A 27,533-nucleotide genomic window follows, 5' to 3' on the forward strand; every position below is an offset into this window, starting at 1 on the left:
CCTCAACTACCTTCTGTGGCAGAGAATTCCACAGACTCACCACTCTCTGTGTGAAGAAATGTTTTCTCATCTCGGTCCTAAAAGACTTCCCCCTTATCCTTAAGCTGTGAACCCTGGTTCTGGACTCCCCCAACATCGGGAACAATCTTCCCGCATCTAGCCTCTCCAACCCCTTAAGAATTTTATATGTTTCTATAAGATCCCCCCTCAGTCTTCTAAATTCCAGCGAGTATAAGCCCAGTCTATCCAGTCTTTCCTCATATGAAAGTCCCGCCATCCCAGGGATCAATCTGGTGAACCTTCTCTGTACTCCCTCTAAGGCAAGAACGTCTTTCCTCAGGTTAGGAGACCAAAACTGCACACAATACTCCAGGTGCGATCTCACCAAGGCCCTGTACAACTGCAGCAGAACCTCCCTGCTCCTAAACTCAAATCCTCTTGCTATGAATGCCAACATACCATTCGCTTTCTTCACTGCCTGCTGCACCTGCATGCTTGCTTTCAATGACTGGTGCACCATGACACCCAGGTCACGTTGCATCTCCCCTTCTCCCAATCGGTCACCATTCAGGTAATACTCTGCTTTCCTGTTCTTGCCGCCAAAGTGGATAACCTCACATTTATCCACATTATATTGCATCTGCCATGCATTTGCCCACTCGCCTAATCTATCCAAGTCACTCTGCAGCCTCCTAGCAGCTAACACTGCCACCCAGCTTCGTGTCATTTGCAAACTTAGAGATGTTGCATTCAATTCCCTCGTCCAAATCATTAATATACACTGTAAATAACTGGGGTCCCAGCACTGAGCCTTGCGGTACCCCACTAGTCACTGCCTGCCATTCCGAAAAGGACCCGTTTATTCCTACTCTTTGCTTCCTGTCCGCCAACCAATTTTCTATCCAGTGAATGCCCACGCAGTCACGAGGAGAACGTACAAACTCCGTACGGACAGCACCCGTAGTCAGGATCGAACCCGGGTTTCTGATGCCGTAAGGCAGCAACTCTGCCCGCTCAAGAAGAAATCATTTAGGAAAGATTTTACGAATTCCTTAGGAACACTGGAGGGATTAGAAATCAGGTGCAACTTTTAACCAGAGAGTAGTTCAATTATTGATAGTTGATAGATTAATAAGGAAAGTTATGGGTTGGGTATTGGAGAGATATATAATTTATTGATGTGTAGGAAGGAACAGCAGATGCTGGTTTACACACCTTACCCTTCCATATCGCTTTGTCCCCCTCTCCCCTGACTCTCAGTCTGAAGAAGGGTCTTGACCCGAATCGTCACCCATTGTTTCTCTCCAGAGATGCTGCCTGTCCCGCTGAGTTACTCCAGCATTTTGTGTCTCTCTTCAGAATTTATTGATAGTGGCTTGATTGATAGTTTGACCCCCCTCCCAACCCTTCAGAATTTGGCGGAAAGTTTCCTTATTTCAATAGACAATAGGTGCAGGAGGAGGCCATTCGGCCCTTCGAGCCAGCACCGCCATTCAATGTGATCATGGCTGATCATTCTCAATCAGTACCCCGTTCCTGCCTTCTCCCCGTACCCCCTGACTCCGCTATCCTTAAGAGCTCTATCTAGCTCTCTCTTGAATGCATTCAGAGAATTGGCCTCCACTGCCCTCTGAGGCAGAGAATTCCACAGATTCACAACTCTCTGACTGAAAATGTTTTTCCTCATCACAGTTCTAAATGGCCTACCCCTTATTCTTAAACTGTGGCCCCTTGTTCTGGACTCCCCCAACATTGGGAACATGTTTCCTGCCTCTAACGTGTCCAACCCCTAAATAATGTTATTCGTTTCGATAAGATCTCCTCTCATCCATTTCCGCCATTCCGATTTCGCCTCACATTTTTCCGCAAAACAGTCGGTAATTGCAATTTGTCAATTCTTCATAACTTAGTCATACATTTTATGACAATTGTTCTTTTATTCAATAGCAAGAGAATTGGGATGTGTAAGGAAAAAGCAAACTAGAAAAAACAAAACAAAACAATTTTTTCTTTGTGTTGCAAAAAGTCTCTCTGTTCAATAACCTTTCTATAAATAGCAGCATATACTCATGATAGGCCTGACGTTGTACATGTAGTCCAAGAACTACAAACTGTTGGAAAAATCGTTTGTCACACATGAATGTAGCGCAACACGTACGCGCATTTGGCATGCATTCTTTTATTTTGCTGAAAAGTTGCATTACGAAAGTTGTATTATGAATTTTAATGTAAAATTCTGAATTTTGGACTTAAAAATTATGAATTTGTAAAATCAAATGTTGGGAGGTCTGGTTTGAGCTTCAAGTTCGTAAATATATTTAACCTTATCTACATACCAGGTTTCAAGGTCAAATATTTTTCTGTTCTCTCGTGTAGAGCTGAACACCGATATTGCCGGTCTGTGTGACAACAGGTGGCAATCGAACATGGTGTGCACAGGACCAGGCAGATTTGCACTGGACCAGATGGTGGGGAGAAATCAGGTGTACCCTACAACTCCGCTGGCCCAAGACCACCTGCCCGGGACACAAGGGCGATTGGAGCACCTGGAGGAACTCAACGAAGAAAGGTAACTGTGTTAAACAGTCTCAAAGCTTCACATCTCTCTGAGTATTGTGTCTTGGATCCATAATCCAAGATGGCACCCAAGCCAGGCTGGTGCTGTGTGCTGGTCCCAGAAATGGATCTGCAATCATTCATTACAATCGCTCCACTCTTCCGAACCTCCACTCCAACAGCAGCTTTTGTTATTCTGTCTATAGGTATCTATTTACTGTGGTCGGCTTGATTGTAATAATGTATAGTCTTTCCGCTGACTGAATAGCATGCAACAAAAAAAGTTTTTCACTGCACCTCAGCACATGTGACACTAAACTGAACTAATCTAAACTAAACTATGGGAATTTTACCTGAATGTCCGACTAGTTGTCGAAAATAAAACCATACTCCACAGTTCGAGACTCTTTAGCTGAGCGAAACGGGCTCTCAATATTTACCCTGTGAAACCCTTTGAGGATGTTAGATGCTTCAATGTTATCCGTTCTCACGTTACCAAACTCCCGACAATATAGTTTAGGAAGGAACTGCAGATGCTGGTTTACAATGAAGATAGACATAAAATGCTGGAGTAACTCAACGGGTCAGGCAGCATCTCTAGAGAAAAGGAATAGGTGACGTTTAAGAGCTCTATCTAACTCTCTCTTGAAAGCATCCAGAAAATTGGCCTCCACTGCCTTCTGAGGCAGAGAAATCCACAGATTTACAACTCTCAGTGAAAAAGATTTTCCTCATAGAGTGATAGTGTGGAAACAGGCCCTTCGGCCCAACTTGCCGACACCGGCCAACATGTCACAGCTACCCTAGTCCCACCTGCCTGCGTTTGGCCCGTATCCCTCCAAACCTGTCCTATTCATGTACCTGTCTAACTGTTTCTAAATGTTGGGATAGTTCCTGCCCCAACCACCTCCTCTGGCAGCATGTTCCACACACCCACCACCCTTTGTGTGAAAATGTTACTCCTCAGATTCCTATTAAATCTTTTCCTCTTCAACTTAAACCTTAAATGTCCTCTTCTCCTCGATTCACCTCCTCTGGGGAAGAGACTCTGCGCAACCAACTAATCTATTCCTCTCATGAATTTATACACCTCTATAAGATCACCCCTCATCCTCCTGCGCTCCAAGGAATAGAGTCCCAGTCTACTCAACCTTCTCCGATAGCTCAGATCCTCTAGTCCTGGCAAAATCCTCGTAAATCTTCTCTGTACCCTTTCCAGCTTGAGGCATCCAGAGACAAGGGGGGGAGGGAGGTTGGGGGGCAGACACAATGGAGGTTTAATCTGGAGTGGAATGCCTGAAAGGAGGGAGATTCAATAGCAAGGGCTGAAAAAGGAAAGCGTTTAGGGAGCAATGGGGTGATGGGGGAGAAGAGTGGGACTGACTGGAATGTTGTTGTGTTCGATAAATCACTGGGTTCAGACCACAGAGTTTGATTCACTCAGTAATTTATTACACTACCAAATATGGCACATACACTCACGTATCCCGAATATGCTCGTAGGCACTCGTAAACCCCGAGTACACAGTAAAGCAGGCCACAGGATGTTCCAACTCACTCACGTATCCCTGTACGCATCTGTGTATCTCCATACACGCACACGTGTCCCCGTACGCACTTGCAAATCCCGAGTACGCAGCCAAGCACGCCACAGGGTGTTTCAACACCCTCGCGTATCCCCGAACACACTCGTGTGTCTCCGTACACACTCGCGTATCCCCGAACACACTCGTGTGTCCTCGTACACACTCGCGTATCCCCGAACACACTCGTGTGTCTCCGTACACACTCGCTTATCCCCGAACACACTCGTGTGTCTCCGTACACACTCGCATATCCCCGAACACACTCGTGTGTCTCCATACACACACGCGTATCCCCGAACACACTCGCAGACACATCAGAGCACGTCACAGGATGTTCCTGTTCTTGGTCATCTGGCATCGTTCACGACACAGTCCAAGGCTGGGGCTCTCTCCCAGAAAGAGTGCCCGGCACCATCCTTTGCGTACGGGGATACGCGAGTGTACATTCTTTCTTATCGGAGCAGACCGCTCCACTGCCCCCTCCCCGAGCCATATCATAAGCCCCCACCGCTTGTCTGCAGCGTTTCATGCGCTGCTAGCGGCAGGGGGCGCGGGTGGTCGACCCGACTATTGCCGTTGTGTTCTGTTCACCAACGCTACACTTTCCCATAGAATGGCCTGTGGGAGGCTGCGCTCCCAGGCTCAAGCACAGGGGCAAGGTTAATTCTCGGCGATTACGTGTTTGAATCTTGTTTTCGAGGTGCAATGGAATAAGAATAGGAATACTTTATTGTCACATGTGACTAGGCACAATGAAACTCTTTGCTTGCATACACAATGTATACACATAGCGGCCACCTAAGGCGCTGACAAAGTTACAAAGCACGCCAGCTCCCCCTTTTGTCCGCCACCACCCTTCCCCCCAACAGTCCCCCCTTGCCGGGTCCTCCATTGTTCTCCCCCCCCCCCCCTCCCTCACGGCCCTTCCTCCGCGCCGGGAATGCAGGGCTGCTAATTTAGCTGATAACTCCATTTCACATTTTAGATGAAATTGTCTGTTTAACCATTACACTACAAATGTTATAGACAATAGACAATAGACAATAGGTGCAGGAGGAGGCCATTCGGCCCTTCGAGCCAGCACCGCCATTCAATGTGATCATGGCTGATCATTCTCAATCAGTACCCCATTCCTGCCTTCTCCCCATACCCCCTGACTCCGCTATCCTTAAGAGCTCTATCCAGCTAATATAATGTTGCTCCAAAGAACATTGTAGTCCTCTTACACGGTGTGATTCTTGATTCAAAGAGTAGTGGATGCATAAAGTGAGATGTGGACGGCCCATGATTTTATGGCAGAAGATTTCAAATGAGGGAACGCATCACCTCAAGTGCCAAGTGAAGTCAAGTCAACTGCAATATTCAGGAGGGAGTTAATTAAACGGGAAGAAAATATTCATGGGTCTGAGGAATCAGTTGGGACAAAGAGCAAAAAATCACCCGCTTCGGCTCCATGTTTTATAAAAATTGAGTGGTTTAGAATGGGCGAGTGTGAATACTTTATCAAAGTAGGATGGCTAATTGGACCTCGGGATATAATGCAGGAGAATAAAATATTTACAATCGATGCATTAGCATGAACATCTTCACAGCAAAAGGGCTAAATGTTCAGAGTAACCTTTGGAATGTTCAGAATGATTCGACAAGGAAGGTATGTGGCTGTAAGAGGGATTTATGTGCGACTTCTCGTGCTTTGTGACTGTGAGGATATCCTACCAGGGTGAGGGGAGGTGAAGACTACTCCCAAACACTCCCAATCTGCCAGTAGCCAAATATCTGTAATGATGGGCTCTTGAAAATGAGGATGGTGTAATAAAGGGAGATTAATGAGGAGTGAGTCTCCAATGCTAGCTTGCTAACATACATATATACATATAATCTGATATAAAATCATATCCGTCCACATCTCACTTTATGCTTCCACTACTCATTGAGTGTGTGTGTGTGTGTATGTACTGTATACACAATATATATATAGATGCGCATACAATATATATTTCCACACATGTATGTATGTATATGTGTGTGTGTATATATCTGTGTATATATGCACACACACATATGTATGTGTATATGTACACAATATATATATACACACACATATACAATATATATATATATATATATATATATAGACGCACATACAATACACACACACACACCCATATACACACACACATATATACACCGATCAGCCAAAACATTATGACCACTGACAGGCAAAGTTAATAACATTGATTATCTTGTTACAATGGCACATGTCAAGGGGTGGGATATATTAGGCAGCAAGTGAACAGTCAGTTCTTGAAGTTGAGGTGTTGGATGCAGGAGAAATGGGCAGAAGTAAAGGCCTGAACGACTTTGACAAGGGCCAAATTGTTATGGCCAGATAACCAGGTCAGGGCATCTCTGAAACGGCAGGTTAATGGGGTGCTTCCGGTCAGTAGTGGTGAGTACCTACCGACAGTGGTCCGAGGAGGGACAAACCGCAAACCGGCGACAGGGTGTTGGGCGCCCAAGGCTCATCGATGCGCGAGGGCAACGAAGGCTATCCCGTCTGGTCCGAACCGACAGAAGGTCTACTGTGGCACAAGTCACAGAAAGTTTTAATGGTGGTCACGGGAGGAATGTGTCATAATACACAGTGCATCGCACCCTGCTGCGTATGGGACTGCACACGGAGAACCAACAGCACATTAGGCAGGCGGTCATAATGTTTTGGCTCATCAGGTCATAATGTTTTGGCTGATCGGTGTATATATTATATACACACACACAGGTGTATATATCCCCGCACACTAACATTATCCTACACACACTAGGGACAATTTATAATTTTACCAAGCCAATTAGCCTCTTTGGAGTGTGGGAGCACCCGGAGAAAACCCACGCGGGTGTTCCGGTTTTCTTCCATGTTCTAAAGACGTGCGTGTTTGCAGGATAACTGGCTTCTATAAATGGTTCCTAGTGTGTAGGACATGGATGTGCAAGTGGGATAATACAAGGCAATCCTGTGAATGGCTGATTGGTGGCTGGCCGGCCGGCGAGGACGGTGGGCCAAAGAGGCTGTTTCAATACACTACAATACAATACAATATATCTTTATTGTCATTGTACAGGGGTACAACGAGATTGGGAATGCGCCTCCCATACGATGCAATAATTTAATTAGCTAGTCAGTATTAATTTAAACAACCCAATGAAACAAATTGTAACAGTGCAAGTAGATCTGTGCCGGATCACTGTGCGATTTGACCATCCAGCTCAGCAGGACCGGTTCATAGCAGCTATGGCCCTGGGGATGAAGCTGCTCCTGAGTCTGGAGGTGCGGGCGTAGAAGGCCTTATATCGTCTGCCCGATGGAAGGAGTTCGAACAGACTGTTGCAGGGGTGTGAGGAGTCTTTGTGGATGCTGGTGGCTTTTCTGAGGCATCGTGCGTTGTAGATGCCCTCCAAGGCTGGTAGCTGTGTTCCGATGGTCCTCTGAGCTCTATGGACTACCCGCTGAAGAGCTTTCCTCTCTGCCTCCGTGCAGCTGAAGTACCACACAGGGATGCCATGTGTTAGGATGCTCTCTATGGTGCAGCGGTAGAAGGTCGTCAGCAGCTGTTCGGGTAGACCAGACTTTTTCAATGTTCTTAGGTAGAACAGTCGTTGCTGTGCCTTCTTGACCAGCGCAGCAGTGTTAGTGGACCATGTGAGATCCTCCGAAATGTGAGTGCCCAGAAACTTGAAGCTGGACACTCTCTCCACACTGTCCCCGTTGATAAAGATCGGAGCGTATTCCCCGTTGTGTGACCTACGAGCATCCACGCTGCATCTCCAAACTAAACTAAACCTTTGCTGGTTTAGAATGAAAACTCTGTAAAATCAGAATCGTATTTTAAAGGGGATGACATTGGAATGAGGAAATTATATTTGTAAGCGGTTTTCGTAATAATAACAATGGGGTAACAGCCGGACTATTTGGTGTCGAAGGTTGTGGGGAGAAGGCAGAAAAATGAGGTTGAGAGGGAAAGATGGATCAGCCGAGATTGAATGGCGGAGTAGTCTAGTTGGGCCGGATAGCCTGATTCTGCCCCAATGTCTTATGAACTTATAAACCATTCTGTCTGTTCTTCCACAGGGCACTGATTCTTGCTGAGATTGAAAAGGAAGAGAAAGAGAAGGCATTTTATTGCACGCAGATCCAGAATCTTGGCAAGCGAGCCGATGAACTGTTACAAATCAAAAGCGTAAGTACAACAGAGTCTGAAAGCCCAGCCTGTGAATCTTGGTTCACATCCATCCCCAAACACACTTCCACAGAACCATGGAGATTTAAGGGGCAGAAGAGTCCACTTTGTCCCGTCACCTCCAAAGAGTTATTAAATTGAAAGACAGAACGATTATGGAAAGATTTAAAAATACAGCATGGAAACAGGCCCTTCAGCCCATCGAGTCCTCGCCGACCATCGATCCCCCATTCACACTGGTTCTATGTTATCCCACTATTCTCATTCACTCCCCACACACTAAGGGCATTTTACAGAGGGCCAATTAACCCTGAAGACAAAAAATGCTGGAGGAACTCAGCAGGACAGGCAGCATCTCTGCAGAGAAGGAATGGGTGACGTTTCGGGTCTTTCAGACTCTGAAGAAGGGTCTCAACAGGAAACTTAATCAGGGTCCGAAGAAGGGTCTCGACCCGAAACGTCACCCATTCCTTCTCTCCAGAGATGCTGCCGGTCTCGCTGAGTTCCTCCAGCATTTTGTGTCTATCTTCGGTTTAAACCAGCATCTGCAGTTCCTTCCTGCTCATAACCTACAAACCCTGCACGTCTTTGGGATGTGGGAAGGATCCGGAGTGTCCGGAGGAATCCCACGCAGTGACAGGGAGAACGTGCAAACTCCACACAGGCAGCATCTGAGGCCAGGATCAAGCCCGGGTCTCTGGCGCTCTGAGGCAGTGACACTACCAGCTGCACCACTGTGTCGCGTTTAAATCTAAACTCGAGTTCCATCACTTCAATCACCACGTTGAAGATTTTGTGATCAATTTTAGCTTCTCAGACTCTTATCGTTAGGTGTGAGAGGTCACTTGATGTACCTGCTGACTACTAGAAAATTTACTGAGGAGTGGCATGGGCCTAAAGACCAATCAAGGCACAATGTTCTCAGATTAAATGTAATATTCCAGCCAAAATGATAATTATATTTTAGTGTTAGCTTACTGATTTTTTTTAAATCCACCTCTGAGGAAGTCATGATTGAAAGTTAGTACAAGTTCATAAGTGATAGGAGCAGAATTAGTCCATTCGGCCCATCAAGTCGACGCCCATTCAATCATGGCTGATCTATCTTTCCCTCTCAACCCCATTCTCCTGCCTTCTCCCCATAACCCCTGACACCTGTAATAATCAGGAATCTATCTATCTCTGCCATAAAAATATCCACTGACTTGGCCTCCACAGCCGTCTGTAGCAATTAATTCCGCAGATTCACCACCCTCTGATGAAAGAAATTCCTCCTCACCTCCTTCTTAAAGGTGTTTTTATTCTGAGGGTATGACTCTAGACTCTCCCACTAGTGGAAACATCCTCACCACATCCACTCCATCCACTCCATCCAGGCCTCGATAAAACTACACGACAAATCTGTGTCACCATTCTGAGCACGGGAGAGACAACTTTAATCCGAGTCAGACAGCAGGGGGCAGCACAGTGGTGCAGCGGTAGAGTTGCTGCCTTGCAGCGCCAGAGTCACGGGTTCGATCCTGACTTTGGGTGCAGTTACGGGGAGAAGGCAGGAGAATGGGGATGAGAGGGAAAAATAGATCAGCCATGATTGAATGGCGGAGTAGACTCGAAGGGCCGAATGGCCTAATTCTGCTCCCATGTCTTACGGTCTTACCGATTGGACAAAGTCAAAATTTATCCCTAAAATAAAAAGATCTTGATGCTGGAAGTTTGAGATATAAAAAAGACAGAAAATTCTGGAAATGTTCTGCAGGCCAGGCAGAATCTGTCAAAAAATTCAGAAGAAGGGTCTCGACTAATTAAGAATCTATCTATCTCTGCCGTAAAAATATCCACAGCCTTCTGTGGCAAAGAATTCCACAGATTCACCACATTCTGACTAAATAAATTTCTCCTCATATCCTTCCTAACAGAACGTCCTTTAATTCTGAGGCTATGACCTCTAGTTCTAGACTCTCCCACTAATGGAAACATGGATGTGTACGGTAAGTTTTTACACAAAGGGTGGTGGGTGTCTGGAACACACTGCCAGGTGTGGTAATGGAGGCAGATACAATAGTGGCTATTGAGAAGCTTTTAGATAGGCACACGGATATGTAGGTAATGGAGGGACATGGATCATATGCAGGCAGAGGAGATTAGTTTATCTTTGCATCATGTTTGGCATGGACATTGTGGGCCAAAAGGCCCTTTTCCTGTCCTCTACTGTTCTCTGTTCTACGTTCTAGTAGAGAGAGAGAGAGAAAAGCAAGTTAATTTTAACTTGCAGACAGCGTGAGTGAGACTAATAGGACAAAGGGGATATCTCTGATAGGGTGAGGCGAGAGTTACCATGGTGATAGTGGCTGTGGATGAAATAATGTATTTGATAGATTAATGAGGGAAAGAGAGAGAGGAAGACAGGGAGAGGGAAATAGAGAGAGAGAAAGAGGGAAATAGAGAGAGTGGGAAAAAGAGAGAGAAAGAGGGAAATAGAGAGAGAGAGGGAAATAGAGAGTGGGAAATAGAGAGAGAAAGGGAAATGGAGAGAGAGAGAGGGAGGGCTGAAATAGAGAGAGAGAAATGGAGAGAGAGAGAAATGGAGAGAGAGAGAGAAATGGAGAGAGAGAGAAATGGAGAGAGAGAAATGGAGAGAGAGAAATGGAGAGAGAGAGAGAGAGAGAGAGAGAGAGAGAGAGAGAGAGAGAGAGAGAGAGAGAGAGAGAGAGAGGGAAATATATAGAGAGGGGGAACTAGAGAGGTAGAAAGAGAAATATAGAGAGAGGGATAGAGAGAGAGGGAAATAGAGGAAGAGAGAGAGAGGGAAATAGAGAGAGGGAAATAGAGAGAGAGAGAGAGATGGAAATAGAGAAAGAGGGAAATGGAAATAGAGAGAGAAAGAGGGAAATAGAGAGAGAGGGGGAAATAGAGAGAAGGAGAGAGAGAGAGAGAGAGAGAGAGAGAGGGGGAAATAGAGGGAAATATATATATATATATATATATATATATATATATCTATATATATATATAGAGAGAGAGAGAGAGAGAGAGAGAGAGAGAGAGAGAGAGAGCTGCAAGTTATGTTTTAAAGAGAGCAAGTTACCTGAAGCTGTTGAATTCAATATTGCGTCATTAAACACCGTCAGGTAAAGATGAAGTGAAAATAAACTCCTGGGGAAACTCAGTGGGCCAGGCAGCATCTATGGCAGGAATAGACAGATGACTTGTCAGGTCGAGACCCTTCCCCGATCCGAAACTTTGTCTGAAGAGTCTGAGGAAGGAACCCCTCCAGAAACTTCCTCAGTCCGTTCCCTACACTAACCCATTGAGTTCCTCCAGCACTTTGTGTTTGGCTGAAGATTGCAGCATCTGCAGTTCCATGTGTCTGCATTTTACTGCTCCACTGTGAAATCTCCTCAAGGTATGTCCACTTTGAAGAGGATCGCCTCCTCTCTCTGACGAGAGTTCTGTGAGACCCACTTTCACTGCTCCCCCTGTGATTCCTGCTTCTTTGGCCATGTTCTGACTGAGACTCTCTGCTGCAGACATGTCTCTTTCCTGAGCCTGTAGAAGCGGGTGGCACGGTGGCTCAGCGGGTAGAGTCACTGCCTCACTGCGCCAGAGACCCAGGTTTGATTCTGACCTCGGCTGCTGCCTGTGTGGAGTATGCACGTTCTCCCATGTAGGCTTCCTCTGGATCCTCTGGTTTACTCCCACAACCCAAAGACATGTGGTTAATTGACCTCTGTAAATTGTCCTTAGCGTGTAGTTACGATTTATTCCCCTTATTTCCCCTCCCCACTGTCCCCACGGGCAGCTTACACCCCAGCGGTATGAACATTGACTTCCCTAACTTCAAGTAATACTTGATAGTTCAGACTTCAGACTGAAGAAGGGTCTCGACCCGAAACGTCACCCATTCCTTCTCCCCACAGATGCTGCCTGTTCAGCTGAGTTACTCCAGCTTTCTTTGTCTATCTTCGGTTTAAACCAGCATCTGTAGTTCCTTCCTACACACTTCACGTAACCCTTGCTTTCCCTCTCTCTCCATCCATTCCCCCTCCCAGTTCACCTACCTGTCTTACTGTCTCCGACTACATTTTATCCGTTTGCTTTGTTGTTACCTTCTCCCAGCTAACGATGATCTATTCTACATGTTCCTTGATCTCCATTCCCTTTGTCCTCTTTTCACACCTTACACTTCCATATCTACATATCTCCCTCTCCTCTGACATCAGTCTGAAGAAGGGTCTGGACCCGAAACGTCACCTATTCCTTCTCTCCAGAGATGCTACCTGTCCCACTGAGTTACTCCAGCATTTTCTGTCTATCTTCGGTTTAAACCAGCATCTGCAGTTCCTTCCAACACCCTTCCACCCACCTCTCTTCCTCCTGCTTTAAATTCCATTCTCCTTTTCTTTCCTTATCTGACACCCTTTTGTCCCCTTTGTCACCTCTAGCTTATGTCATTTGCTCCACCCATCTGCCAATCAGCCCCCCCAACCCCCTCCCCCCTCCCCCTCACCTGCATCCATCTATCTCTTAAGATAGACACAACGTGCTGGAGCAACTCAGCAGGTCAGGCAGCAGTTCTGAAGAAAACAAATAGGTGACGTTTCGGGTCGAGACCCTTCTTCAGACCCTATCTGGCTTTGCCCCACCCCACCTCTATTTTACAGCTCTCTCCCCCCCATCCCACCACACTCCACTCAGTCAGAAGACAGGTCCCGACCTGAAACACCATCTCCCCCCACAGATGCTGCCTGACCTGCTGAGTTCCTCCATCTTGTTTGAGATCCCAGCATCTGCAGTTCATTGTGCCTCCGTTCCTCTCTGTGTGTGATATACCCCTGTGGCAGGTGAGGCCAGAGAGCAACCTCTAATGGAATTCAAAGTGCTGGAGTAACTCAGCGGGTCAGGCAGCCACTCCAGAGAATGTAGAGAGGTGACGTTTCAGGCTGGGACCCTTCTTCTGAAGAAGGTTCTCCCTAAATTATAGTACCACAAGACCCACATTATATCTGAGCTAGTTCCACGGAAGAATCAATCAAGCCCACTCTCCCCAGATCTCGCACATTTTCCCATTACAAATATCTCGGCACTGTGGCACAAAGGTAGAGTCGCTGCTTCATAGCGCCAGAGGCCCGGTTTAGATCCTGACTACAGGTGCTGTCTGTACGGAGTTTGTACCTTCTCCCTGTGGCCAGGTGGGTTTTCTCCGGGACCTCCGGTTTCCTCCCACATTTCCAGACGTGCAGGTTTGTAGGTTATCTGGCTTCTGTAAATTGCCCCTGGTGTGTGGGATGCAAAACAATAGACAATAGGTGCAGGAGTAGGCCATTCGGCCCTTCGAGCCAGCACCGCCATTCAATGTGATCATGTCTGATCATTCTCAATCAGTACCCCGTTCCTGCTTTCTCCCCATACCCCCTGACTCTGCTATCCTTAAGAGCTCTATCTAGCTCTCTCTTGAATGCATTCAGAGAATTGGCCTCCACTGCCTTCTGAGGCAGAGAATTCCACAGATTCACAACTCTCTGACTGAAAAAGTTTTTCCTCATCTCAGTTCTAAATGGCCTACCCCTTATTCTTAAACTGTGGCCCCTTGTTCTGGACTCCCCCAACATTGGGAACATGTTTCCTGCCTCTAACGTGTCCAACCCCTTAATAATCTTATACGTTTCGATAAGATCTCCTCTCATCCTTCTAAATTCCAGTGTATACAAGCCTAGTCGCTCTAGTCTTTCAACATATGACAGTCCCACCATTCCGGGAATTAACCTAGTAAACCTACGCTGCACGTGGGATAACATAGAACTAGTGTATGCATAATCATTGGTCAGTGTGGACTTGGTGGGCCGAAGTGCCTGTTTTCTCACTGTATCTCTAAACTAAACCAAACAAAATCTCCCCAAATCTCTTTTGAAAGCTCCCATTGATTCTGCCTCCTCTAGCCTTTCAGGAGGTGTACTCCAAAGCACGTGATTTGCACTCTTGTAGGTCTGAAGTAGGGTCCCGACCTGAAACGTCACCTATCCACGTTCTCCAGAGACGCTGCATGATCCGCTGAGTTACTCCAGCACTGTGCATCTTTTTGTTTTGTAAACCAGCATTTGCAGTTCTTTGTATCCTCTGTTCGGTTTCAATCTTGTGAACGGCAGGAGTTTATGCAATAAATCTTTCTTTCAACTCAAAGTAGATGCAGAAAAAAGAGGGTGGGTCCTCGATCAATGAAGCCTGTTTGCAGAATGGAGAGGGTACAGAGGAGATTTACTAGAATGTTGCCTGGGTTTCAGCACAAGCTACAGAGAGGGGTTGAACAGGTTGGGTCTTTATTCTTTGGAGCGTAGAAGGTTGAGGGGGGACTTGATAGAGGTTTTAAAAATTTTAAGAGGGACGGACAGAGTTGACGTGGGTAGGCTTTTCCCTTTGAGAGTGGGGAAGATTCCAACAAGGGGACATAACTTCAGAATTAAGGGACAAAAGTTTAGGGGTAACATGAGGGGTAACTTCTTTACTCAGAGGGTGGTGGCTGTATGGAATGAGCTTCCGGTGGAAGTGGTGGAGGCAGGCTTGATTTTATTGTTTAAGAGTAAATTGGATAGGTATATGGATGGGAGGGGATTGGAGGGTTATGGTCTGAGAGCAGGTAGATGAGACTAGGTCAGAGAAAATGGTCGGCGTGGACTGGTAGGGCCGAATGGGCCTGTTTCCGTGCTGTAATTGTTATATGATTATATGGTTATAAGGATGTCACGGTCATGGTGGGGACGAGCAGTAACCATAGTAACGCTGAGTAAATAGGGAGCGAGAGACAGCAATGGCCAGTGGTGAGGGATGGTTTGCCTCATGTATTCCTGAATGTAAGAAAGTGGCTTTCATGGTGAAAATGTTCACATGCTTGCACTTGTTTAAAAACTCTATTAGTCTGAGGTGGGCAAAATAAAGGAGACTTTTAATCTTGAGCCAAACCCCCCCCCCGACCTTCTGACTTACTTACGTAGATTCAAATGAGCGTCTCCTCTTTTGGGCCTTTCACAGTATAGTCTTTGTGCAATGATTTCTTTTCTTTTCTTGACGACGTTAGCTTCCAGTTTCCAAACTAATACCACGCAAAAAACAGTAATGGCTGTTCGGACCCAGAAATGGTGGCACGGTGGCACAGCGGTAGAGTTGCTACTTTGCAGTGCCAGAGACCCGGAATACCCGGAGAAAACCCATTCAATCCTGACTATGGATGTATGCAGTTTGTACGTTCGCCCTGTGATCACGTGGGTTTTCTCCGGGTGCTCTGGTTTCCTCCCACATCCCAAAGACGTGCAGGTTTGTAGGTTAATTGGCTTCTGTAAATTGCCCCTCGTGTGTTGGATAGAACTAGTGTACGGGGGGATCGCTGGTCACTGTAGACAGTGGGCCGAGTGGCCTGTTTCCTCGCTGTATCTCTAAGCTAAACTAAGCTAAAGAAACTCAAGGTGCTTTTCCCTAAAGTTATCGTACTACACCATCCACATAATATCTGAGCTGGTTCCATGAAATAGACAATAGACAATAGGTGCAGGAGGAGGCCATTCGGCCCTTCGAGCCAGCACCACCATTCAATGTGATCATGGCTGATCATTCTCAATCAGTACCCCGTTCCTGCCTTCTCCCCATACCCCCTGACTCCGCTATCCTTAAGAGCTCTATCTAGCTCTTAAGAATCTATCAATTCCATTCTCTCCAGATCCTGCATTTTTTCCCCATTCCAAGCATCTCCCGAAATCCTTTTTGGAAGCCATGTCAATGGACATTTTTAAGGTCGTGATGGATAGATTTGTGATTTGTACGGGTGTTATGGGGAGAGGGCAGGAGAACGGGATGAGAAGAAGACAGATCAGCCGTGATTGAATGGTGGAGTCAACTTGATGGGCCGAATGGCCTAACTCTGCTCCTATCACTTATGAACATGAAAGCTATTAAATCTGCTGCCTCCACCCTTTCAGGAAGTGCAGTCCAATGTGTGGGATTTGCTGAATAAAAGATTTCCTCCGCGTCTCCCTCTGGGTTTTCTAGTCCATTATCTTGTCCTCTGGTTCCCAACCTTGCCTCTGGAAACAGTTTCTCACCATCTACTCAGTCAAGGTCCTTCATCACTTGAACAATTCTATTAAATTTGCCCCTGACCCTCTCTGATCCCTACTTCTGTGGTAGCCTGGTGATTAATACTTAGACAGGCCTGTAGGCCCGGGGGTTACAGAGGTTCGTTTTAACCTTGCCACAGCAACTGGGGAACTTAAATTTAAGCAATTAAATAAATTCAGTGAAAAAAAACTTGATGATGAAACTATCAGGTTGTAAATAACATGCCTCAGGGAAGGAAATCGCCAAACATTGGCAAACATTGTAACTCAGCATCTGCCAATGATGTTCAATTAAACTTTATTCCTCCCACACTCCAAGGATGTGCAGGTTTGTAGGTTAATTGGCCTCAGTAAAATTGTAAAATTGTCCCCAGTGTGTAGGATAGTGTGAGTGTACAGGGATCGCTGGCCGGTGTGGACTCGGTGGGCCGAAGGGCTTGTTTCTGCGCTGTATCTCTAAACTAAACTAAACTAAAGTAATTAATAATCCTAATTAGTAATTAGTAATTAACAATCATAGTAAGTATATGAGTGTAAGATAGTAGACCACACAGAGTCCATACACAAGATTTGCCATGTTTTAGGCGCCATCTTGTATTCTTCAAGTCTGAAATTTGTAAAGAAATATTAGAATCTTAACTCGGCCAGAAAGGCCCGTTGTCCTGGCAGCAGCACAGGGTCAGGGGTCGTTCTGCCCAGCCGATGTGCCGATGTCCTCTTGTCCTCCACCACTTATTGTTGTCACTTACCTGCCTCCTCAGATCAGGGGTAAATTATAAACGTCTATTTTGCCAGTGATGGGGGAAGATCTAAATTGATGGAAAGACCCTTAACAGCATTGATGGGTCTTGGCGCCTTGGTCCTCAGCTCCCAGAAAGTCACAATGCAAGTAGATTCAAAAAAAGAATGGCTAAGAGGGTGTAATGGTAATCTCACCTTCGTCGGTCAGGGCATTAAGTATTAGAGTCAGGAAGTCATCGTGCAGCTTTATAAGACTTTGGTTCGGCCACATTTAATAATAATAATAATAATAATAATGCATTACATTTACATAGCGCTTTTCAAACACTCAAAGACGCTTTACAGGGATTACTAGAACATAGAGAAGAAAATATATAGATAAATAAGTAAACGAACAGAAAAAGGAGACAGAAGGTGAGGTGACGGTCAGTGGTTGAAGGCAGTGCTGAACAGGTGAGACTTCAGTGATGTTTTGAATGTGGTGAGTGAGGAGGAGTCTCTGATGGTTTGAGGTAGTGAGTTCCAGAGGGTGGGAGCAGCGATGGAGAAAGCCCTGTCCCCCCAGGATCTGAGTTTGGTCCGGATGGGGGGGGGGGGGACAGGAGGTTGGCAGCAGCAGAGCGGAGGGTGCAGGTGGGAGTGTGACTGTGGAGGAGGTCAGTCAGGTAGGATGGGGCCAGGTTATGGAGGGCTTTGTAGGTCATGAGGAGGATTTTGTACTGGATTCTCTGGGGGATGGGGAGCCAGTGGAGCTTGTAAAGGACGGGGGTGATATGGTCACGGATCGGGGAGTGGGTGAGTAGACGGGCAGCGGAGTTTTGAATGTATTGAAGTTTACTGATGATTTTTGAGTGTGAGCCATAGAGGAGGCTGTTGCAGTAGTCCAGACGGGAGGTGATGAAGGCATGGATGAGGGTTTCTGCAGCTGTGGAGGAGAGGGATGGACGGAGACGGGCGATGTTTTTGAGGTGGAAGAAGGCTGTCTTTGTGATGTGTTTGATGTGTTTGTCGAAGGAGAGGGTTTGATCAAAGATAATTCCAAGATTCCGGATGTGAGCGGAGGTGGATACTGGGAGACCATCAATATTGAGGATGAAGTTTTGGAGGATTGCATGCGGTTTTGGTCACCCCATTACAGAAAGGATGTGGAGGCTTTTGAGAGAATGCAGAAGAGGATTAGGGGCGATTAGCTACAAGGAAACGCTGGACAGATTTGGATTGCTTTCTCTAGAACGCGGAGGGTTAAGGAGAGATCTGATAGAAGTATATAAAATTAGGAGAAGCACAGATAAGGTAGGGACTCAGCACCTTCTTCCCAACGTGCAAATGGCAAAGGCTAGAAGGTAAAGCTTTCAGGTGAGAGGAGCAAAGCTTAATGGAGATGAGAGGGATTTAGAAGGATGAGAGGAGATCTTATCGAAACGTATAAGATTATTAAGGGGTTGGACACGTTAGAGGCAGGAAACATGTTCCCAATGTTGGGGGAGTCCAGAGCAAGAGGCCACAGTTTAAGAATAAGGGGTAGGCCATTTAGAACTGAGATGAGGGAAAACTTTTTCAGTCAGAGAGTTGTGAATCTGTGGAATTCTCTGCCTCAGAAGGCAGTGGAGACCAATTCTCTGAATGCATTCAAGAGAGAGCTAGATAGAGCTCTTAAGGATAGCGGAGTCAGGGGGTATGGGGAGAAGGCAGGAACGGGGTACTGATTGAGAATGGTCAGCCATGATCACATTGAATGGCGGTGCTGGCTCGAAGGGCCGAATGGCCTCCTCCTGCACCTATTGTTTATTGTCTATTGTCTATTGAGATGTGCAAGGCAAGTTTTAGTACACAGAGGGATGTGGGTGCCTGGAATGTGCTGGCAGGGATGGTGGTGAAGGCAGATACAATCGAGGCATTTAAGCAGCTTTTTGTTAGGCACATGGATGTGCAGAGAATGGAGGGATATGGATTATGTGTCGGCAGAGGAGAATAGTTCATCACGCTGAGTTACTCCAGTACTTTGTATCTTTTTTCGTAAACCAGCATCTGCAGTTCCTTGTTTCTTCTTAGTTTCTCTTGACATGATGCTGAGCACAGCCATTGTCGGCTGAAGGGCCGGTTCCTTCGAAACAGGCCCTTCCACCCACCGAGTCCACGCTGACCAGAGATCACACCGCACACCAGCACTATACGACACACTCGGGACAATTTACAATCTTACCAAAGCCAATTTACCTACAAACCTGCATGTCTTTGGAGTGTGGGAGGAAACCAGAGCACCTGGAGAAAACCCACGCACTCACAAGGAGAACGTACAAACTCCATGTAGACCGCATCCATTGTCAGGATCAAACCCGGGTCTCTGGCGCTGAAAGGCAGCAACTCTATCGCTGAACCACAGTGCCGCCCTAATGCGGTCCTATGTTCCGTCTTCTATGATATCCATATCTTTTGATTGAATAAGTGCTTTTGACACTGAATATCATTGGTTTGGTTTAGATATATATTCTATGGTTTCCCTCTCCTCCAGGTTTCGAAGCACATGGATTTGATTCGACAACAGCTACAGTATGAGGCTCATCAGATCAAAGCCATTATTGAGGAGAGATATGGGATAGGTGACAACACAACTGAACGACTCCAGGTAACAACTACCATACACACTCAATCCATCTGCAGCTTCACCTTTCAATTATAATCTCGGAGTGTCACCGGACTTTCTAAACACTAAGAAATCTGCCTTGCCCTTGTATTATTATCATGCTGGTCAAGGTGCAACAAGATCCTCTTTCTGCATTTAAGTAATGCTTTTAGTGTAGTATAAGAACCAAAGCATGACTTAGGAATGTTACTGAAACGAATGACACAATATTGGGGCAGATCTGGTTATAAGGGGAAGGATGGAAGGAGTGTGATAAGGAGAAAGACTTGGAGTAGTCTAGGAGGGAATTCCAGAGTTGAGGAACAGTGGCGCAGCGGTAGAGTTGCTGCCTCTCAGCGCCAGAGACCCAGGTTCGATCCTGACTACAGGTGCTGCCCATATGGAGTTTGTACATTCTCCCCGTGACCACATGGGTTTTCTGCGGTAGCTCCAGATTCCTCCCACACACCAAAGATGAAGAGGTTTGTAGGTTAATTGGCTTGGTCAAATTGTCCTGTGTGTGTAACATCTGCAGTTCCTTCTAACACATTACAAACGGAGCCGTTCACAATGTACAGATACACAATAAGGGAATAACGTTTAGTGCAAGGTAAAGCCAGCAGAGTCCGATCAAGGATAGTCCGTGGGTCACCAACGAGGTAGATAGTAGTTCAGCACTGCTCTCTGGTTGTAGTAGGATGATTCAGTTGACTGGTAACAGCTGGGTTGAAACTGTCTCTGAATCTGGAGGTGTGCGTTTTCACACTTCTAAACCATTTGCGAGAGGGGAGAGGGGAGAAGTGGGAGTGGCCAGGGTGCGACTCGTCCTCGATTATGCTGCTGGCAACCTTGCTGAGGCAGCGTGAGGTGTAAATGGAGTCAATGGAAGGGGTTTATTCACAAAATGCTGGAGTAACTCAGCAGGTCAGGCAGCATCTCGGGAGAGAAGGAATGGGTGACGTTTCGGGTCGAGACCCTTCTTCAGACTGATGTCAGGGGGGTGGGACAAAGGAAGGATATAGGTGGAGACAGGAAGATAGAGGGAGATCTGGGAAGGAGGAGGGGAAGGGAGGGACAGAGGAACTATCTAAAGTTGGAGAAGTCGATGTTCATACCACTGGGTTGCAAGCTGCCCAGGCGAAATATGAGGTGCTGTTCCTCCAATTTCCGGTGGGCCTCACTATGGCACTGGAGGAGGCCCATGACAGAAAGGTCAGACTGGGATTGGGAGGGGGAGTTGAAATGCTCGGCCACCGGGAGATCAGTTTGGCCAACGCGGACCGAGGTTGGTTTGTGTGATTATTAATTCTATCACTGGTGGGATTGTTCATGGGGAACCTGCCATTCCAGGCCAGGAATGTTTTTGCTGAGTTGGCCGTGTACGGTTTCTTTTAGAGGTCTGTTGCTACCACAAGGAGTTGTCGGGCTGCGGTCTATGAGCCAGAGGCAAGGGGAACCAAGGTGATCATAGTCTGGGCCCTGCCACCCGGGATTTAGCAGCCGCGCATCAATTGTCGCAGGGTCTTGCGATAAACACACGTCGGCCCTCTGCGCATCGCACGACATTCTCGGAGCAGCAGACTCTCTCTGGGCTCCCGTATCGCTGCTGCTGCCGCTGTCTGTAGTGTTTGAGGTCAGTGCACTAACTGCGGGCTCACTTGCACAACCTAATCGTATATGGCACTGCTCTTGCTGCAGGCACTGGATGACCTGGTGGAGTTTAGCATCTCCTGTCTGTCTCGGCCGATGAGGCATCTACACACGAAGGGGAAACTTAATCAGGTGTAACATTTTAATTTCGGTGTAGGCTGTTTAATTAACCCCGCACCGTATTTTGTCAAGCGCTGAGCAGATCCATACTGAACCGTCCCATTTCCCACCAGTCATTTGGGGGAACAGGCTGGCACTAAAGCTACCAGCAATGCACTCTCCGATGCTTCATTGGCTTGATAATGTTTCCATGGAGATAACTCAGTTATTTCTGGGCTGCAATGGCCAACCTTTCTTGCCTTAAATGGAAGACCATTTGCCAAAGGGCATCCCCATCATTGCACTTGGGACTATGTCACAAATGCCCGCATTGTGATCTTGAAGTCCTCCAGGGGAAATGCAATGCACAAGATTATTGCTTTTCAAAGAACATTATTCATGGGACATGGGTTTCACAAGCAATGCCCGACCATGGAACAAGCACTAAGCAAACTGAATACTGTCGTCCTGTTGAGTTCCTTTACCTGTACATTCATAAATTGAGCAAATGTTACAATTTAATCCCGGGGGGTCACAACAGTAAAGGGAAAAACAAAATGTGACGACCTGGTAAAATGTGTTTGGAATGTGTATTGTCAAATAAAAGTTAGCTCCAATCTGTTTGAGGTGATAATGAAACTGATCAAGTGCTCGGCTTAAAGAAGGTCGTTTTGAGGACTATTTTAAAAGAGGAAAGAGGGAAGAACGTTAGTCAGGATAATGAGTATAAGTGTCAGGAAGTCACGATGCATTTCTATGTGATTTTGGTGAGGCCGCATTTGGAGTATTGCATGCAGTTCTGGTTGCCGTATTAAAGGAAAGGTTTGGAGATGATGCAGTAGAGGTTTACCAGAATTCTGCCTGGATTAGGGGGAACCTCGATGTTTTCTTTACACTACTAGAGGTTGAGTGGAGGCCTGACAGAAGTATAAAAGACGATGAGAGATATAGACAGGGGAGAAGGTGCCAAAGACTAGAGGGCAGAGCTTTAAGATGAGAGGGGTAAAGTCACCCTTGTTGGTCGTAAGAAATTGGATCTGGATTAGGCCAACCAGCCCCTCCAGTCTGTTCCACCACTCAATAACATTAGAGCATAAAGGAACAGGAACAAACTGTCTGATTCTGCTCTGCCATCCATCAACATCAGCGATCTTCTCCCTTGGAGCCACCTTCCACCATATTCCTCGATTACCTTAATATCCAGAAATCTATCCACCTCTATTTTGAATGAAAAGAAAGTGCTGGAGTAACACAGCGGGTCAGGCAGCATCTCTGGGGAACATGGATAGGTGAGGTTTCAGTTTGGGTTGGGGAGGGGGGGGGAAAGCTGGAAGAGAGGAGGGGAAGGATAAAGCCTGGTAGGTAACAGGCTGATACAGGTAAGGGGTGGGGGAGGTTTGATAGGCAGATGGTAGATGGCGGACAAAGGCCAGAGATGAAAAGACAAGGTTTGAGACAAAATGTTTGAATGCTTGCGAATTGTTGAGCTCAAGGAAGGAATACAGTCGGGTAGTTGGAAGGGCAGTGGAACGGGAGAAATAGATCATAGTCCAGGTGGGGCACAGGATGGGTGGGGGTGAAGAAGGGTCTTTTCCCTTCTACCCCTCTCTTTCCCCTCACAAAATGAATATTTTAATTGAACTTGTTGACTGTGCCTCAACAGCCCTCCAGAGCTGATTCTCAAGGTTCACCACCCTCAGAATAAAGACGTTCCCCTTGTCTCAGTTATAAATGCCCTACCCCTTATTCTCAAACCGTGCCCCAGAAACGTGCTCTCTGAGTCTGGTCCGTCAAACCAATCAGCAAAATGGTTTATATGTTCAACGAGGTCTCCTCTCACTCGTCCAAACTCAAGGGAATGCAACAGGGCACCTTGAACATCAATTCTACCCAGCTCTCACCATTTAACAAATGCTCTGCTCTTCTGTAACATTGATCAAAGAGGATATTTTCCACGTTATATTCCCCCTGCCTTGTTCTCACCCACCCATTCGTATCCCTCCCTCGGCATCCTTGTATCCTCCTGTGTACACAGGACAAGGGTCGGGAAGTAACGATGCACTTCTGTGAGATTTTGGTTAGGCTGCATTTGGAGTATTGCATGCAGTTCTGGTTGCACCATTATAGAAAAGATGCCCCTCAGCATCCTGTAGTATAAGAAAATAACTGCAGATGCTGGTACAAATTGATTTATTCACAAAATGCTGGAGTAACTCAGCAGGTCAGGCAGCATCTCGGGAGAGAAGGAATGGGTGACGTTTCGGGTCGAGACCCTTCTGCCCCTCAGCATCCTTCCATCCTACCCCAGTTCACAATCCCGCTTGGTTTAGTGTTGTCAGCAAATCTCCTGGAAACATTTGACATCTATCTATATACTAAAACTCTCGTTTGTTTGTTTGTTTGTTTGTTTGTTCCTGACCGCAGCCAAAACGGTACACGATAGCGCGACAATTTTGGGCCCACCTTACTCACCGTCGTCCCTTTGGTGCTAATGGAAGAAGTTTCATTGAAATCGGTGTTATGTTTTTAAAGTTATTCACATTTTAAAGTTTAAATCTATCTCCTAGGGAGGGAGGGGGAGGGAGGGAGGGAGGGGGGAGGAGGGAGGAGGGAGGAGAGAGGATAAGGGGGGTTGAGGGGGATGGAGTAGGGAGGAGAGGGTGCTGCACCAATGCAGGAGAGGTTTGGGCCCAACGGGTCCACTTGGTCTAGTACTCCACTCATTCTCTGCTGACGGAAGCATTCTCTGCTGACGGAAGCATTGACAAAGACTCTTCACCTTTATGAATCATTCAGAAGCATCTACAAAATAAATAACGAAAGAAGAATGTGGATGTTTAAATGTTAAAAACTTAAAACATCCAAAGAGAAGTAGAAGTTCTAAATTTAAAATCATGAAAATGTGAATGTCAATTATTGAACGGAGCAGATATTTAAGTTGTTACAAATTGTACTCCACGGGCCAGCTCCGTGTGAATTAAGTGAATGTTACAGTTTAAGATTGGGGGAAGAACATCAAAGAAAAAAACACAATAATTACGCATTTATACAGCACCGCTACATAAAACAGGACATAATGCTTTATTCACAAAATGCTGGAGTAACTCAGCAGGTCAGGCAGCATCTCGGGAGAGAAGGAATGGGTGACGTTTCGGGTCGAGACCCTTCTTCAGACTGATGTCAGGTGGGGCGGGGCAAAGGACATAATGCTTTGATACCATTGTTAAAATAAGACATAATGCTTCTCAAGAATGTTATTAAATGAAACTAGGCCTCAGGCTATCTGAGGCACTGTAGCATCACGGATTGTAAACTTTGGGCAATGATGTAGGTTTAAGGGAAGTATTAAATATATAATTTGCCCTTATTTTACTCTTCGTCTCCTCCAATCATGGTTCAAATGGTTGTGCTCATGTGTCTATCACTGGGTCAATCCTGGCACTGGGTTAATCCCAACGCTGGGCTTATCCAGCACTTAGTTTAGACACAGTGCGGAAACAGGCCCTTTCGGCCCATCGGGTCCGCGCCGACCATTGAAATTGTCCTATACCCACTGGGGACGATTTTTACATTTACCAAGCCAATTAACATACAAACCTGTACGTCTTTGGTGTGTGGGAGGAAACCAAAGATCTCTGAGAAAACCAACGCAGGTCACGGGGAGAACGTACAAACTCCGTACAGACGGCACCCGTAGTCGGGATCGAACCCGGGTCTCCGGCGCTGCATTCGCTGTAAGGCAGCAACTCTACCGCTGCGCCACCGTGACCGCCCAAAACTTGGTTTATCCCTCTGGGTTAATCTGTCATTGGGTTTATCCTGGCACTGGTTTATTGTGGCACTGGGTTTACCTCACCTCTGGGTTAATCTGTCATTGGGTTTATCGTGGCACTGGTTTATCCTGGCACTGGTTTATCCTGGCACTGGTTTATCGTGGCACTGGTTTATCCTGGCACTGGTTTATCGTGGCACTGGTTTATCGTGGCACTGGTTTATCGTGGCACTGGTTTATCGTGGCACTGGTTTATCGTGGCACTGGTTTATCGTGGCACTGGTTTATCCTGGCACTGGTTTATTGTGGCACTGGTTTATTGTGGCACTGGTTTATTGTGGCACTGGGTTTACCTCACCTCTGGGTTAATCTGTCATTGGGTTTATCCTGGCACTGGGTAAAAAGTGGGACACATTTGTAAACCAGCCTCTTCAATTCCTTGTTTCTCCAAACAAAACTTGCAGGTATCGTTCCCAAGTTGGTTAAAACCAATGTAGGTCTTGTACTTACAGCCGAAGGACTACTTGTGATAGACACAAAGTGCTGGAATAACTCAACGGGTTAGGCAGCATCTCTGGAGAACATGAACATTGGCAGTGAAGGCCAATTCACTGGATGTTTTCAAGAGAGAGTTAGATATAGTCCTTGGGGCGAACGGAATCAAGGGATACGGGGAGAAATCAGGAACGGGGTACTGATTTTGGATAGATCGGCCATGATCATATTGAATGGCAGTGCTGGCACGAAGGGCCGAATAACCTCCTGCACCTATTTTCTATGTTTCTATGCTTGTCAAAAATTTCATCAGGTAATGTAATAGCCAAAGTGTTTATCAGTGCATGACTCAAGGTATAAAGGTATTATGAACCCTTCTTACTAAAACTTCCAATATTCCACAAAACTTATAATTAATTTTGTTCACTCAGAGCAACAGTTTTCCAATCAGGCTATGATTTACATATAAATTGGTGTTACGGAGTGACTGTCAGTAAGGATGACAAGGGCCTCCAGCTAAATTTAAATTGTCCTTTGCGCTGGGAAATTCACGATCGTCACCTTCCCCTTTTGTTACTTAACAGATCCTTTTCAATTCTCTCAGATGTTTACCTGCAGACAGCAGTGAAACAATCTGTACACTAAAACTTATTCAAATTTTAAAGTTTAAATCTATCTCCTAGGGAGGAGGGAGGGAGGGAGGGGGGAGAAGGGGGGTTGAGGGGGATGGAGTGGGGGGGAGGGGAAAGGGGGGAAGGGGGGGAGGGGAGGAGGGAGAGTGGAGGAGGGAGAAGGGAGGGGAGGGGGAGGGGGAGGGCGGGAGGGGGAGGGGGGTGGAGAGAGGGGGGTGGAGAGAGGGGGGTGGAGAGAGGGAGGCAGAGGGAGGGAGGTGGGAGGAGTTAGGGGAGGGAGGGAGGGGGAGGGGAGGGGGAGGAGGGAGGGAGGGGGAGGGGAGGGGGAGGAGGGAGCGAGGGGGGGGAGAGCGAGGGGGAGAGTGGGGGGGGGGGGGAGAGGGGAGTGGGGGAGGAGAGTGGGGGAGGAGAGGGTGCTGCACCAATGCAGGAGAGTTTAGGCTCAATGAGTCCACTTGGTCTAGTTTTTTTTAATGTTTAAATTCCAACCCATGTTGTAAATGGTCAATTGGAGCATAATCGAAGCCTATTAAAATACCACGGGCCTGAATTTGAGGCCAGTGTAGCAGGTGTAAATACACCAGTGTAGCAGGTGTAAATACACCAGTGTAGCAGGTGTAAATACACCAGTGTAGCAGGTGTAAATACACCAGTGTAGCAGGTGTAAATACACCAGTGTAGCAGGTGTAAATACACCAGTGTAGCAGGTGTAAATACACCAGTGTAGCAGGTGTAAATACACCAGTGTAGCAGGTGTAAATACACCAGTGTAGCAGGTGTAAGTACAGCATGAGGTGCTTAACCATGTGTGTGTGTGTGCAGCTGTGCCCGTGTGCAAAGTTTGAGAAGAATCGCAAACAAACCGGCGCTGAGACGCAGCGGGTAGAGCTGCTGCTGCATCTCAATAGACAATAGGTGCAGGAGGAGGCCATTCGGCCCTTCGAGCCAGCACCACCATTCAATGTGATCATGGCTGATCATTCTCAATCAGTACACTGTTCCTGCCTTCTCCCCATACCCCCTGACTCCGCTATCCTTAAGA

General features: G+C 46.6%; 1 protein-coding gene across 1 annotated transcript in view; it reads left to right on the forward strand.

Annotated features, from left to right (window-relative positions):
• Positions 1 to 27,533, forward strand: part of apc2 (APC regulator of WNT signaling pathway 2) — a 200,303-nt gene that overhangs the window by 108,583 nt on the left and 64,187 nt on the right. Inside the window, exons 4-6 of the mRNA XM_078423873.1 lie at positions 2,377 to 2,569; positions 8,269 to 8,377; positions 19,733 to 19,846. Coding sequence (XP_078279999.1) covers positions 2,377 to 2,569; positions 8,269 to 8,377; positions 19,733 to 19,846 — 416 coding nt within the window. The remainder of the gene's footprint in view (positions 1 to 2,376; positions 2,570 to 8,268; positions 8,378 to 19,732; positions 19,847 to 27,533) is intronic.

Source organism: Rhinoraja longicauda, chromosome 28 (genome assembly GCF_053455715.1).
Source record: "Rhinoraja longicauda isolate Sanriku21f chromosome 28, sRhiLon1.1, whole genome shotgun sequence".
Taxonomy (NCBI): Eukaryota; Metazoa; Chordata; class Chondrichthyes; order Rajiformes; family Arhynchobatidae; genus Rhinoraja; species Rhinoraja longicauda.